The sequence below is a fragment of the Telopea speciosissima genome, chromosome 2 (assembly GCF_018873765.1).
Source record: "Telopea speciosissima isolate NSW1024214 ecotype Mountain lineage chromosome 2, Tspe_v1, whole genome shotgun sequence".
NCBI classification, from domain to species: domain Eukaryota; kingdom Viridiplantae; phylum Streptophyta; class Magnoliopsida; order Proteales; family Proteaceae; genus Telopea; species Telopea speciosissima.
In genome coordinates, this window is record NC_057917.1 from 65,072,210 (window position 1) to 65,088,144 (window position 15,935).

General features: G+C 40.2%; 1 protein-coding gene across 1 annotated transcript in view; it reads right to left on the reverse strand.

The window, feature by feature from the left end:
• Positions 1-15,935, reverse strand: part of LOC122650996 (ubiquitin C-terminal hydrolase 12-like) — a 78,244-nt gene that overhangs the window by 17,051 nt on the left and 45,258 nt on the right. The window contains exons 11-16 of the mRNA XM_043844345.1: positions 7,130-7,204; positions 6,286-6,367; positions 6,032-6,169; positions 5,817-5,906; positions 5,607-5,726; positions 3,675-3,797 (exon numbers count right to left, since the gene is read on the reverse strand). Coding sequence (XP_043700280.1) covers positions 3,675-3,797; positions 5,607-5,726; positions 5,817-5,906; positions 6,032-6,169; positions 6,286-6,367; positions 7,130-7,204 — 628 coding nt within the window. The remainder of the gene's footprint in view (positions 1-3,674; positions 3,798-5,606; positions 5,727-5,816; positions 5,907-6,031; positions 6,170-6,285; positions 6,368-7,129; positions 7,205-15,935) is intronic.

A 15,935-nucleotide genomic window follows, 5' to 3' on the forward strand; every position in this document is an offset into this window, starting at 1 on the left:
AACTCATTTTTTTCATTATTCCCATTCAACATATCTGGTGGAATGGCCTATTACACCTTTAAATAGAAACAAAATAGTAAAAGAAAAGGCCTAACTCGACTGTTGATTGGGCACACAGTCCATCAGCCTAGGGGAAAGTGCCAAAAAGCAAAAAGTACAATCTGTTCCAAGTGGTCCTGGGCCTGAACTATGGCTTAAACAACTTAAAGTCTGACCCCCAGTGGGCCTGGGCCTGGGCTTGGATTACATAGGGTAAATTACATGACACCCCCTGAAAATCTGCCCGTACTCAACTCACCCCCTCTTGTTTGAAAATACACACCTGTCCCCCTCTAGAGTAACAGTGTTAACTTAAAACAATCCAAAAATTGAAAAGACAATTTTAACCTCAACCAAAATAAGATAAAAATGACAATTGAGGTACCCAACATTTGTAGAAAATGCACTTTAGATACCAATTTTGATATTTCCAATTATACCCCAAATCACCACCACCGCTACAACCACCATTGCCGCAGCCACACCGCCACCCACCATTACATGCGATTGGGATATGGATTTTTAGGGGAATTGAATGAAGAAGTTGATTTATGCTTTAATTGGGTGCTCTCTGGCTCTATTTCTTCATTCTCTTCTCTTACCATTCCTCCTCCTTTGTGTGTATGCCATTGATGCTCTGTTCTGGGCAGTACTATCAAATTTAATAGAAAACTTTGCTGAACCATTATTCTCAATCGGTTGGCCCCGGAATTTGGGTCAAGGCAGCCTACCCTTAGGCGATTCAAACCCTAGAACCTTGGCCTCTAATGCTTCTCCCATTGTGAGAATCGAAACCATACTCAGATCTAGTTGAGTAAGATCTATCACTCGAAACCAATATAGGTCTCTGCTGGTTCCTTCTTTGTTCTACCTTGAAAAAACAGAAGATTTAGTTGAGTAAGAACTAGGGTTTTTTTTTTTTTTTTTTTACTCTTCTCCTTTCTTGATCTCCTCTCATACCCTGCAATTCCCTCCTTTCTTTGTATTTCTTCTCTTTCTTCTCTCCGGCAACTCTTCTGCTCGACTGAACTGGCGGACATTGAGTTGCAGGTCATGTGAGTAAGAGAGTGGTGAGAGGAAGAGGATTGATTTTGGGGTTTTTAGATCCAAGGGTAAAAAAGTAATTCTACACATGATCAAGGGTAGTATAGGGATTTTAAAATATTTAACTTGCTGACTTCATAATTTAACCGCATAAAACTAACGGTGAGGACTAAGTTGTAATATAGTCCCCTAATAGAGGGGGGGCAGGTGTGTATTTTCAAATAAGAGGGGGTGTCATGTAATTTACCCTAGAAAATATAATCTTACATATTCCAACTGACGGGCACAGATAACCATCAACAAAAATCAGGATGACAATTACAATGTAATATCAATTTAAATGTAAAATGGAGGTAATGTAGATCAAAATATGAAGAACAAAGACCAAACCACAGTTCATGGAACTGTTTATGTGAACAGTGTCACAGCCCATCATTGCCTTATGGGGGATGCTTTTTAAAAGATCTTGTGGGTCCATCAAATGGAGAAAGCTTCTATCCTAACACATATAGAAAGTAGGCTTAAGTTTCTAGTTCCTTAAGTTTCTAATTTGGTTGTCCTTGCATGTTTAGAATGCTGAGTTATAGGCCTTTCGAAGTTTCGATTTCTATTCAATTTCTAATTTCACTCATAGTTATCAAGGCGGCAAGGCGACCATGGCATTTGAGGGCCTTCCTAAGCGCCTTGGCGATAGGGCGGCCTCAAGGCGTCGCCTTGTCGAACAAGGCGTTCTAGTGTTCTTTTTTTTATATAACCATTTTATTAGGCATAAATAACATATTAATTTTTATATAATTCTACTTTTATCCTAAATAAATATGAAAGAATTGAAGTACATAATCAAGGAATTGCAAAATAGCATAATCATGACATGTCGGCTAAGAGTAGGGCATATCTACAAACACCTTAAACACCTCCATGGAAAAGAGGGAAAGATAAAATGAAACAAAAAGACCTCTGTCCTAAGTCCATCCAAATGCAGCCAAGAGACTGAGAGGGAGGACCGAGAACTTGAGAAGGAGTCGAAGGACTGAGGTCTGAGCTCTGACAGAGTCGCTGCCATAGTTGTCACGTCGTCATGGCAATCCAAGTCGGTGGAGGGGTGTCATGTCGATATATCGACATGTCGCCCGCCATGGCGTTGCTATGGCGATCATGTCGACCATGTTTTATTAGAAGAGGGAAAGAAGAAATCGAAGAAGAAATCGAAGAGGGAAAGAAGAAATCGAAAGAAATCGAAGAGGGAAGAAGAAATAAAAGAGGGAAAGAAGACAGGAAGAAGAAATCGAAGAAGAAATCGAAAGAAATCGAAGAGGGAAAGAAGGAATCGAAGAGGGAAGAAGAAATCGAAGACAGGAAGAAGAAATCGAAGAGGGAAAGAGAGACAGGAAGATCAAATCGAAGAGGGACGCCATGGCGTAGGTCGCCATGCAGTATTCTCCACCACCAGGACGCCATGGCGACGCCATGACAATTATGGTCGCTGCAAGTTGCCGCCTCGACGGACACCGGTGGAGGATGGGGATTGAGAGGGAGGACCAGAGGAGTCGACGCCTTGAAGGACTGAGGTCTCAGCTGAGCTCTGTCGGAGTCGCTGCAAGTCGCCGCTGCGCTGCTTCTTTTCTCTTTCGTTTTTTTCTTTTTGATTTTGGTATGTCCCGCGAAGGTGATTAGGGGAATCGAGTTTGGCACTGGTATTTAGGTTTAGGTTTTGTTTTTTTTAAAGTTTAACATATGATTCCATGCTTCTCACAGCATGGAACCAAAAAGTACATAAAAAAAGTTTAAAAAATATATATAGACAAAATCACCAAAAAGCGACCGCCTTGCTCACAAGGCGTCCTAAGGCGTCGCCTTGGTCGCCTAGGAGACGCCTCACCAAGGCGGTCGCCTTTCTTACATACCATTTCTTACCCCTAGATTTCCGCTTGGACACCATGGCTAGGCGACGCCTTGATAACTATGATTTCACTTGGTTGCTATCCCAATTAGTTGCTATATTTTTTAGTTTCTAATTTTGTATGTTGGTCTGAGTCAATAAATAGGCAGCTATTGTAAAAGTTTGATATTGAATTAATGAATGAAAATTTTGAGGCAATCCTTGCACTCGACTATGGGAGAATGTTGCTTCTTCAACAGCTGAGATAGCTGTGGGTGAGAGACCCAGGGCTGAGAAAGCCCAACCCCTATCCCCTTCTATCTTCTCTTCTATCTATCCATCTTCTTCTACCTTTTATTTTCTATCAATACTACTGATTTGTATCCAACTAAAGACCATTGTTGCTGGAATCTATTGTTAGCCTATCATCGATCCTACTGTAGAGTGGTTCTCAATTGCGCTACTCCTACATTAGGAGGAATAGCTCACACACCTTTGTTTCATTAATAGAGAGCACCAAGAAGTAAAGCAATGCATCTATGGCTAGATTCATGATAACTAATAAAAAATAGGCGACTGGATAACTAGATCTTGTTTAGAAGCAAAAAAACAGCAAGAGATAAAGCAATACATCTAAAGCTACATTCTTGATAACTTTTGAATATAAGTGGTTGAAACTAACAAAACAAATAAGATATAAAGTTGTACTTACAGATTGTTGCTCTTCCTGACAAGTCAAAGGCCTTCTTGTACGATAAGTACCATCTTGACCCATGGCCCACAGCCAAAACCGCTGGCATGGCACTGGAATTTTACACACTTCAGCAACCTCTTCCTGTGGAAAAATAAGACCTTGATTATCGCAAGTTCTTGGTAAGTATGAAACAAACCACACATCATAAAGGCTCTCTATGGTTGGATTTCTACTTCAATTTAAGAGAGTAGACCTCGGAGCAACAGTAAGGTAGGTCGTGGGTTCAAGTAGGGAAACAGCCTGTCCACGAAGCAACTGCTTTCAAATCTTTTCTTTCTTCATTCGTCACTTGCAAACAAAGTCTCCATACAACTTAAATAAAGACTACATATGTAAATACCAGAAATACCCCTAATCTAATTAAAACCCAAATAAACAACCAAAATACCTAAAGTACCCTCACATAAGTTATAAGGCTGAAACAAAAAACTGCAGAAATAAAAAAATACTAAAACACCCTTCACTTATTTAACATAAGTACTAAGATAAAAAGACCAAAATAACCCTAGAAGTCTAAACAACCCCGCACTAGCCTGTAGCCTCTAAAAGCATCATCGAACCATAGTAACTGGCTCCGTGGTAGTCTCCTGCGCCTCTGGTAGTGGTGCACAAAGGGCCTCCGGTAGTGGTGCGGCATGATATCCCCATCATCCACCCTCATGGATTTTAGGGGAAAAAATTCCACCTGAAGAACTCTCTCTTGGTAGTTCAAAAATGTAAACCACCTTGAGGTATTTACAGAATACATATTCCTTCAAGCTAAAAGTAAAATTGCAATTCTGAATATCAACAAAAAGTACATCAGCATTTCAAGAAGAAATTAGGGAAGCATTCAGCAATATTAACTCAGCTCGATAAACAACTATATATCATTATCTAAGGGAAAACTTCCTCACAATAATTTTGGAACAGGGGAATTATTTTCAATAAAGGATTAGCACGATGATAATCAGAGATGCCAAATAGCTTCTTAGACAGCAACAGAGAAAGGGTAAGGTAAGTGCCACCACCCATGACATGAATTAAAATCCAGGAAGTAAATTGCCATTAGATAATATTATATCATCTTATTGTATCCCAACATCGTCTTTCCCTCCACGGACCACTAACCAAAATCTATTCTTTTTGCCATTTTAACCCTTTTTACAAGCAACAAGTCAGGCTAAGTACCTATAAAAGCTCCTTTTTGGGGTCCGAATGATCCTAACGATCAAACACCAGGATAGCCTAGTCGTCTTAACAGCCATGTTAAATTTTGATACCAAATACTTTCTATGGCTTAAGCAAGCATGAGGAGTTCTAAAAGAAAGTTGTCAAGCGGATGCCTAGGCGTCCGAACATTCTTTGCTGTAAGTGCACCTTGGTCACCTAGGCAATGAATTGATAATGTCGACTTGATTTTTCCCTCCAACACCAACAATAGCCTAGACGTCTTAACAGCTATGTTCTAAAAAGAATAAATTCCACATCACAGCAAAATTCCAACATAAGCAACAGTTGCTGAATAGGCCAACACTACAACACCAAGATTGAAAGACCACGAAAAATGTAAAAAATCCCTTCAATGACGACAAGATAAAGAAAACATGCGATACTTAATGCATATAGTATTGAATTTTGCAATGCAAGAGAACATATTTGCTCATCCACACCCCCCTACGCCGTGAGGAAAGAAAAAATACAGATTTCACAGGAACTCTGCCTCTATTTCCATCAACTCTCACAAATAATATGCCAACTGGGCACGTCATGAACCACTCTATGTGGCAATAGATAATTAATCCCAAAAATTATTTCAACAACAACCAGTATATCAACTCATCTCAACAAATCCTTGTCCCTAGCTGCCAAACTTCTTGAAATGCAAAGCAAAAAAGTACTGAACTGTACCTTGAAACGGAAAAAAGGCAATTGGTTTTGAATATGGAAGCTCTGAACTTTAGCATAATCGACAAGACCAAAATAAATCTCTCTCCCAATCTGCTTAATCAGATCAGCATTTTGTGCAACCTAATGATACAAAACAACTACTTCAGTAAGAAAAGAAAGCAGTTCACCAATTCTAACTTTGGGTATAAAATCCAGGTTGAATATATTAACCTTTATGACTGTATAAAGGTGCCCCTCTTTTTTTTCCCTACTCTTGCGTCCCTTTTCTTCCCGTTCTTTAAGCTCTTTCTTCAACCTTACCTGAAATACAAGGTTAGAAGTGCACAGACAAATTTCCCCCACCCCACCCGAACAAACCCCCCTCTCCGAAAAAAAGGTAGGAAGTGAAGAATTCAAATCAATTATTCATACAAGAAGTATCTTACCCTATAGTGCGCAGCTATGTCCTTCTCATCCACATTACAAATTATTTTCTCCTTGTCACTTTTACGTATATACACAAGCATACAGGCATAGGAGCTATTCGACAATTCCAACGGAGTGTTGTTGAAGCAAGGATTAGTCTGCAGCAATCGTTTGGAAAAAAAAGGTGAAAAAATGAGCACATGTTAAAATGGAATGCCAGCCAAAGGTTCCTTAAAGAAAGTGCACTTGAAAACAACAGTTGCAAGAATTTCACCATTACCTTGCTGCCACCAAACTGCTCATCCAAGGCCCTCTCCACATCTATTTTTGTTACCCAGTTATCATAAAACTTGAACCTGAGTATAACAACTTAAAAGTCACTATTGAAAATTACTGATTGATATAATCAAATCACTGTTGGACCATACAAAAATAGCTTAACAGAAATCTTGAAGAGTTTATATCATAAACTATAATACAGAATCACGAAACAGACAAGCATTAATATGTCACAGAGACATGAATTAAAGTGCACAAGTTGATGCTTCAACCCACACAGAAAAGCCCATCAAGCAGTGCAAAGGTGAAAAGCCAATACCAAAAAAAACCACCAATACGACAGCGTAACAAACTTAAAGTTCAATAACTAGTGACCCAGCTTATGAGTTTACATGAGCTGAATGAATGATGGAAAGGCTTTTCACACCTTGTACACTATATATATCAAAGCTATGGTTTTGAAGATCATTACAGGCTTGTCCCGTCTGAAACGGTATATGGCCAGACTAATCCTATATAATTTAAACCATAGACCACCCAACTCCTCGGATTGGTTGATTCTTTGGATTAGATTGTTCCAAACCGATCAATCCACACATGACAAATGAGTTTTTTTCATACAATTGCCCTAAACTTGGCAGAATACAGATAGGTTTAGTATCACCCACAATCAAATAAAATTCTTTCATAGAAGTCTCCTAATCTTGGAAAACAATTACAATTTAATTAACAGGCAGCGGTAAATTATGAAATCCTGTGTTTGCGTCCTAGCAATACTGTTAAATTTCAAAACAGTTCAACGCTTACAAATACCACCATTTCAAGGATATGACACACACCATTCATCAGAGTGGGTTGGCCTGATAATAGCGTAATAATCTTCAGTAGACTCGCTGTCACTGTAAACCAAAACACTGCAAACAAACATGGATGAGTAAGGGATGATACGAAGGGAAAAAAGAATGTAATTCCTTCAAAGTCAACCAGCATACATTTTGTAGATAAAATCAAAGTATAAGAACTATATCCTACTTTTTTAGTATAATGCAGTACAAAAAAAGAATAATATAATTAGACTGAGTAAATCCAGCCATCCCAATTTAGATGGGATAAGGCTATTATGTAGTCAACAACCTGATGTTGTTGTAAACTGGGTAAACTCAAAACTACCCACCAAACAACAATCAAGCAAGAAATTTGTTTAAAAAGGAATATCAACAACCCAATAACAAGAGAAACATAATTGAGAGGTTATAGGTGCCAGCATGGTGTGAGAAGGGTTAAGTTAATTTGGCAGGAAATGTCAAGCTTGCTTGGCGAGTGGCTGATAGAGTTAAGTGCATCTGGGTGGACTGGATTTCCACCTGTTACCTCTCAAAGGGCTACAACTGAACAATCACTTGTGCCCAAGATTCCTCTTGGTCTTGGAGGAAAATTCTGAAGTACGAACACTTGGTGTCCTCCATCATAACCAGGATTGATAATGGCTCCTCCTTTGGTTAGACAACTAACACCCTCATGGTGTTCCTATCAACACTTATGGAGACACTATTAGATACAATGCTGGTTTGGAGAGATTGGCAAAGGTTTCTTTGATTATTCAAAACGGAAACTAGTGTCCTGGTCAGCCTTCCTTCCCTAACCTTGTTGAGACTTGGAGTGCTCTTCCTGAGACCATCTCTAGAGGACCTTGAGGAGCTAGTGACCGTGGAATAAACTTCTTATGGTACCTTCTCTACTCGTCTGCTTGGAACCCAGTAAGAGCTAGGGAGCCAGCGTTCCTTGATTTGGTGTTAACTGGTTCAAGCAACTCATCTCTCGTCATAGTTATCGTTGTTGTATACATTGACATTGCCCTTCCCTAACCATTCGAGCTATTATGTGAAACAGTAGCGAACATGGTATTAGAGGACATGCAAGGACCATGGGATCTTGGCCTGAACGTGCGGGGGAGTGTTGATGTATACATGACGCTGCCCTTCCCTAATAGTTCAAGCTCTTAAGTGAAAAAGTAGCAACCATGGTATCAAAGCAGGGAGGTAAAGTGTTCGTTTGCTAGAAAGTGTATCAGAAGAGTTTTCTCGACATTTCTCCTACCTTGATGAAGCAAGAAGGAAATGTCGTGTGAGCTCCATGCACAAGGACCTTGCGATCTTGGCATGCAAGTGCAGGGTAGTGTTGATGTATACATTGACGTTGCCCTTCCCTAACAGTTTGAGCCTCTAGGTGAACCATAGAAAGCAATGGTATAGCAGCTTCCGCAACCGTCGTCCTCGGCGGCTCTCACTCTAGAGGTAGGTAGCCCTTTCCAACCGGCTCCACTGCTCCAGGTTTTTGCCAGGCAGCAGGTAGCACTTTCTTGACAGCTTTCACTCTACTCAGAGTAGCCCTCTCCTAAGTAGTCCTTTCTGTGAGTCTGTGACTCAAACACGTGACATGGTGCCCGGCTCTGATACCAAATGTTAAGGAAGAAGAGAAGAGAGTTGAGAGCATAGAATGACTTGTCTTGATGACAGCGGCTACCATAATAATTGACTCAATCCATATTAGACACAATTTAAACGCGCAGAATAAACCTAGACACTAAAATGTATCCAATTACAAAGAACCGGACCACTATTCAACACTCCCCCTCAAGTTGGTGCATACATATCACGTATGCCAAACTTGGAAATGATAGGATGGAAGGTCGTAGTAGACAGGCCCTTAGTAAAGACATCTGCTAGCTAGTTCTCTGCAGTAACGAGACGTGTGCAGATCAAGCCATCTTCAATCTTCTCTTTGATGAAGTATCGATCAATTTAAAAATGCTTGGTCTATCATGTTGAACAGGGTTATGGGCAATACTGATCGCAGCCTTCTTGTTGCAATAGAGCCTCATAGGTCTCTTAGGAGTGAACTTCAAATCACTGAGAAGCTTTTTTAGCCAAATGAGCTCACACTCTACTTGCGCCATGGATCTGTATTCAGCCTCGGCACTGGATCAGGAGACTACATGTTGTTTTTTGCTTCACCAAGTAACAAGGTTTACCCCCAAGAAAAGTACAGTAACCAAAGGTAGAACGTCTATTATCAAAACAACCAGCCAAGTCTGCAACAGTAAAAGATTCTAACTTTAGGCATCCATTGTTTGAGAACAAGATACCTTTCCCTGGTGCTGATTTTAGGAATCGTAGAATTTTGTACACTGCTTCAAGATGAGTAGTCCTCAAGTAATAAAGGTAACGGCTAACTACCCCCACCGCATAAGCAATATCAAGTCTTGTGTGAGACTGGTATATGAGCCTTCTCAGACTGACATTCCACCAACGGAGGGAACGGACCAAAACCCTTACCTATCTTTTCCCACCCAACACCCACCCCATCCACCGCCTTGGTTAGTGTGAAGCTATCTATGACAGATGCCAGCTCCCTATACACCAGCGAAACCGAGACAGGTAGTTCAAATAGATCATAATTAGGATTAGGGTTAGGGTTAGGGTTAGGGTTTAATGTGTTCGTTATTCTAAGTTGAGGCACGATAATCTACTAATGAAGATCTTTTGACTTTTGGATGAGTCTAGGGTAGCTAACCAGAATCGGCAGCAGGTTTAGGGTTAGGTTTTCCGGTTTTTGAAAAGGGAATAATGGGGGAAACCGGGGTTTAGAAAGAGAATCTTTGGCTATGGTTTGGATCAAGTCTCCCTGGTGTAGAGATGCAAATTCGATCCAAGTTTGGTGTGTTTCTAATGGTTGGATCATAGTTGTTAAGGAGCCTAGGTGAACCAAGGAGATTGAGAGGGTCAAAAACCAAGGCGACACAAACAAGGAGAACAAGGCGAGAGAAAGACGAATGGACGCCTTGACAACTATAGGTTGGATTGATCTAAGGGTATCAATGGGTCAGTTCGGTCCGGTTTCGGTTCGAGTTTTTCGGTTTCGGTGTGGCTTTTAGAGAAACCGAGACCAATCCAATAAGAACTTTTCTATTTCGGCTCAGTTTTGGTTTCGGTGCGGTATGGTTTCGTGTCGGTTTCAATTTATGATAACGGCTTGATATCGGTTTGGTACCGGGTTTTTTTAAACAAGTTGGGTTCGGTTTGTGCCTATTTTCTTCTCTTTCTCTTTTCAACTACATAAAATATTTCATTAGCCCCACACTTAAAAAGGAGAACAATGGAACAAACACTGTTACAAATCAATTTCCCTATTTTCATAACCTCATACTCATTGATTTGTAACAATTTATCTTACAACCATAAATTTGCTCACTAATATTGAAATCAATTCAATGATTCATAACCTTACACTCATTATTTTCTTATCGGTTTCATTCGATTCGGTTTGTTATCGATTGGTACGGTGCGGTCCGGTTTTCAACCGGTCCCGTCATACCCCAGTCTAAAACCAATCCAATAAGGATCGGTTCAATTCGGTCTCGGGTTTTTCGGTCGGTTTCGGTCGGTCTTAACGGTTCGGGCTAGGTTTTGACACCCTTAGATTGATCTGTGAAGAATTTGGGTGATTGGAATGATGTCTAGAGATGGATGGGAAGGTAGGGTTTGGGTGGTTGAGAGGATTAGGAGAAGAGGGATTATGATTGGGAGCTTCAAACTTACTTGCGAGATGATGACCATGGAAAATGAAGCACTAAAGAACTTTATATCAAATTGCTTGGCTGTAGAACAGTAATGGGGAAAACAAAGTAACCAAAACGGACATGATACAAATAAATCACGAAAAGAGGCTTATTTTGATGGGAATAAGTCTAGGGTTAGGTTATATACATGTTGGGCCTTTGGTCCCATGGGTTTTCAATTTAATAGGTCACTTTTATGGACCTGAAATAGGAGTACACAAGTTGCATACGAGATTAGCTCTATACTTTGTTTTCAATGTAACAGGTCACCTTTCTTTTATTTTTTCTTTCATTATAATTTGGTTCCACACCTCTCCACGAATTTAAGAAAGGGTGTGAAGTGTAATTAGAGTCGACCAAGAGCTTTTACACTCCTAGGCTTATTAGGAATATGGCCTATGGCCACTATAAATAACATAATTCGGTGGGGCTTATTCTCACCGCTGAATTTTTAATATGCAATTGCTGCTATGCAACTATGTTTCTTCTTTGAAGATTGTCTTGTGTTTGATCAAGGCTGATGGGATTGGTGTTTGATCCAATCAAACACCATGCGATGTGAAGCTCAGGTGGTTCGTTGGTAGGATTGGTGTCTGATCCAATCAACACCTTGCAGTGTGAAGCCTGGGTGGCTCTCTCCAAGTTCTACTTTCTAGTTTCACTCAAATATTTGATTTTTATTCAAGTTGCTACATCAAGAAGCTGCTGCCGATTACATTCTGCCATTACAAGTAAATCTGAAACAGTCCCCATCCCCCATTTCTATTTCTAATCCTATACAGCCCCAAACCCTAGCTTTCCACCTTTTCTAATTTCAATTTCCCATAACCTAAAATCTCCACATACCTAACCAGTTTGCCAAAACCTGTCATATTTGGATCGATTACTACCCTGCCTTATTGGGAAACTCAATCCGAAGATTAGCCACATCCAACCACTAAAACCCTACAAAACCCCCCATAAACCCTAATTTCTGCCCAGCTCAAACCAATCGTCAGAACAATCTACAAATCTGACCGATTATCCCTCATACTGCTAGACTACCCTACCTTGACTAGACATAACCCATACATCAAACCCTAACCCTACTTTCACCAAAAACCCTATTTTGACCTAGTTGATTCAACTGTTCAAAACAGATCCTGGTTTATTGGCTCCTAGTTGGTCCCCTATTAATCTAGGACTACATTAGAACCACCATGGCTTCCTACCGCAAGGTGTCAATTGGAAAAGCTTTTCATTAATATCAAAATTCGTGTTCAATGCTTGCCTCCCTTACAACCTTATATAAAAGACTCAAAAATAGACTCCTATACTAAAAACAAAAGGCCTAACCCAATCCTTAACACTAAAATAAAACTAAAGTATGGAACTAAAACAACTAATCCTGTATGCAACCTAATTACCCATATTTTAGGCCCATAAATGTGACCCATTACATAGAAAACCCATGGGATCAAAGACCCAACCCTAAACTTATTCTTTAGGAAATAAGCCCAGTTTGGTGATAAATCTAGTACAATTTAACAAATAGGGTGTGATCTGCATTACTTTGTTTGAAACCAAACTTCAGCATAGCTCTACGAAATTTGCCAAACCAAGCACGAGGAGACTGTTTCAAACCATAAAGTGATATCCGCACCAATGATGGTGGATGAGTCAAAGCCCGGAGGAATATCCATGTAGACCTCCTCCTCAAGGTCACCATTTAGAAAGGTGTTCTTTACATCTAACTACTGAAGGTTCCACTCAAGGTTTAGCAAATCCACTGGCAACCAGCCTTGCATTATAGCTAGAAATGGTTCCATCTGCATTCTATTTTACCGTGACCACCCACTTGCATCTAATTGGTTTCTTTCCTTTGGGACAAAGACCTAGTTCCCAAGTATTGTTCTTCATAACCTTAAATTTAGGGTTAGCTATCGCATATTTCCAGGCCTGTTGGATAGACATAGAAAATAAAGAGGAAATAAAGTCACAATACGTGGGAGACAAAGATTTATAGGAATGGGATGTTGGGTACAAGATCAAGTTCCTTTCCTGGTAACAATAGGAAGATCGTCATGACAAGGAGGAGGAGGAGCATTGTTACCTTCAATGTGCTCAGGAGCAAGATTTGGTTCAGGAGGCGCTAGTGCAAATAGTAAGGTAGGAGTAGTTTTTTCTTGACGACGAGAATAAGTTATGAGCTCTTTCCCACCCGTCAACGATGAGTGAAGAGAAGTAGTATCAATAATAAAAGGAGTTGAAACACCTACATTTGGAGGCATTCCTTCAATGTGCTCAGGAGCAAGATCTGGTTCAGGAGGCGCTAGTGCAAATAGTAAGGTAGGAGTAGTTTTTTCTTGACGACGACAATAAGTTATGAGCTCTTTCCCACCCGTCAATGATGCCTGAAGAGAAGTAGTATCAATAATAAAAGGAGTTGAAAAACCTACATTTGGAGGCATTTCTTCCTATAGCAATTCTCCACCTCCAGAGATGTCAGATAGAAGGATACATCCTCATGGAAAGTAACATCCATTGTGACAAACAGTTTCTGAGTGAGAGGGTGATCACACCGGTACCCCATCTGAGAAATGGAGTAGCATAGAAAATTACACCAAAAAGCTCGAGGATCCAGTTTGGAACGGTGAGGAGACGAGTTGTGGCCTTGTGGGCAATGCAAACAAACCCAAAAACTCTAAGAGGAAGGTGAGGCAATATTAGGGTCGCAGAGCTGGCTGAATGGAGTTGTAAAGTCCAGAACAGTAGAGCGAGATCCTTGGCAGAACCTAGCGATGTCGAAACAGGGGCAGAGACCCCTGAGAGAGGACAAGGTAGAGTCGAAACAAAGGGCGGAGGCCCTAGTGAGACCTTGTGGGGCAGGAACAAGAGGGCAGAGGTCCTGGCAGGGCTAGACGGTGTTGAGCAAAAGGCAAAAGACCATGCAGAGTCGGAACTAGAGGCGGAGGCACCAACGGGAACAAGAGGGCAGATGTAGTGACCCAAAAATTAGAAACCTCAGTATTTAAAGTATTAATTTTTACCCAAGGGTATTTTCGTAATTTTACATTGTAGGGGTAATTTCATAAATTACTATTGTTCTTGGTTAACCTGATGAGAAATGAAAGGGTTAACCTAGTTTTGGATGGCTTATAGATAAATAAGGTACTTAGAAATGAAAGGGTGCTTTAGTTCTTTATTTTAATTTGATTTGTGGATATAGTAAATTAATGAGCACCTAGCCTAATGGTTGTGACTTGTTCCAGGAAGAGGTCTTGGGTTCAAGTCTTATAAGCCTTAAAGGGGGGGGTTAACAAGAGGCGGAGGCAACAGCGGGAACAAGAGAGCAGATGTAGTGATCCAAAAAGAAACCTGAGTATTTAAAGTATTAATTTTTGCCCAAGGGTGTAATTTTACATTATAGGGGTAATTTCATAAATTTTACTGTCTTTCTTTGTTAACCTGATGGGTAGAACTTTATTCTAGAGGTAACCTAGCTTTGGATGCCTTCTAGACAAATAAGGTACTTAGAAATGAAATGGTGCTTCAGTTCTTTATTTTAATTTGATTTGTGGATATAGTTAATAAATGAGCACCTAGCCTAATGGTTGTGACTTATTCCAGGAAGAGGTCTTGGGTTCAAGCTTATAAGCCTTAAAGAGGGAGGGGGGATGTTACAAATAGAATTCCTTTTATTTTCAAGTCTAAGTCAATGGTGGGGCCCACCCTATCCAAGAATCATGTAAGGGGGGGTTTCTAAATTGCACAAGATTGGGATAAAAAAAACCCATAAGTGGAACGATTCAATAATAGTAAACCTAGAATTAGCAATTAAATAAGAGACTATGTTGGAAGACAAAAATAACAAGAAAAGGGGGGCAGAATAGAATCGTGAGATATATATATATAAAGTGGACAAAAATCGAGAGGGAGAGATACCGACAGAGAAAGAGGGCAAGGGATAAGGAAATAGAGTACGAGAGGAGAAGAAGCAAGATCACAGAGCCCCCTTTAACCTCTGGAAACCCAAAGCTCCTTTGCAACCTCTGTCCCTCTCAGGTAACAAGCTAACTTGTCTCTTAATATTTTCTGTTGTGTTGGGATATTCCCCCCCCCCTTGTTCTCCAGTCCACGACTTCTCTGACCTAACCAGCCACCCGATAGCTTTCCCTTTCTGATCGAGTGACCCTTTCCCTCAGAAGAAGAGACTCGATCCAAGTCTGGTCTACATCAAACCAGTGGGTCTGTTAGAATCACAGATCTCTCATGGCGTTGATTACCTGTTTTCGTTAATGTTTAATTATATTCTCCCTATTGATTCAAGTCTAATTTCAGTATATAATTAGTACTTGTCATTCAAATTCTGCCCTATTGCAATACCTAAAAGATCCACAATGTCATGTAAGATCAATCATTGATTAATTTCTGGTTTCCTATACTGGACATACACTGTTATTAAGAGGTTTAAGGGCTGCCTAGGAGTGAAGCTCGACCTGAGCTTTGGGTCAATCCAAGGTCTATTACTGCTGTTATTTAAAATCTCTCAAACCAGCAACTTCATGATTCCAGAATTTTTATTTCTCTAATTACCTTGAATCTGACCTTTCTTTGTTGCTACCCTATACCCTATTTCAATGCCTAAATAGTCCTTTGATTTCTGTTCCTGTGTAGCCACAGAAAACCCTAAATTCTGAAATCAATTTCGTGATTTATTTTCTAGTTTCAGTCCTTGTTGCGCTGTGATTGGGTTTTTCTAAGGTAATATCCTGCTGTATTTAGGACTTAGATGCCTTGTCAGTCCTAGCCTTACGTTATCCTGTAGGGACAGCATGTGTGTTCGCGGGTTGGAAACTGTTTAGGCGTATTAAGAGTGGATTTTTGGGGAAAGTAAAGTACTGTGTTGGTACTGAGATTAGATGATTAATAGGGGACACAATATAGTTTGCAGGGTTTGACTGTTCCGCTTCCGAATACTTAGAACTTGGAGGATTGAATTAATTCGTTTAAGGACTGAGTATAGTGGGTGCACACCACTGGTGTGT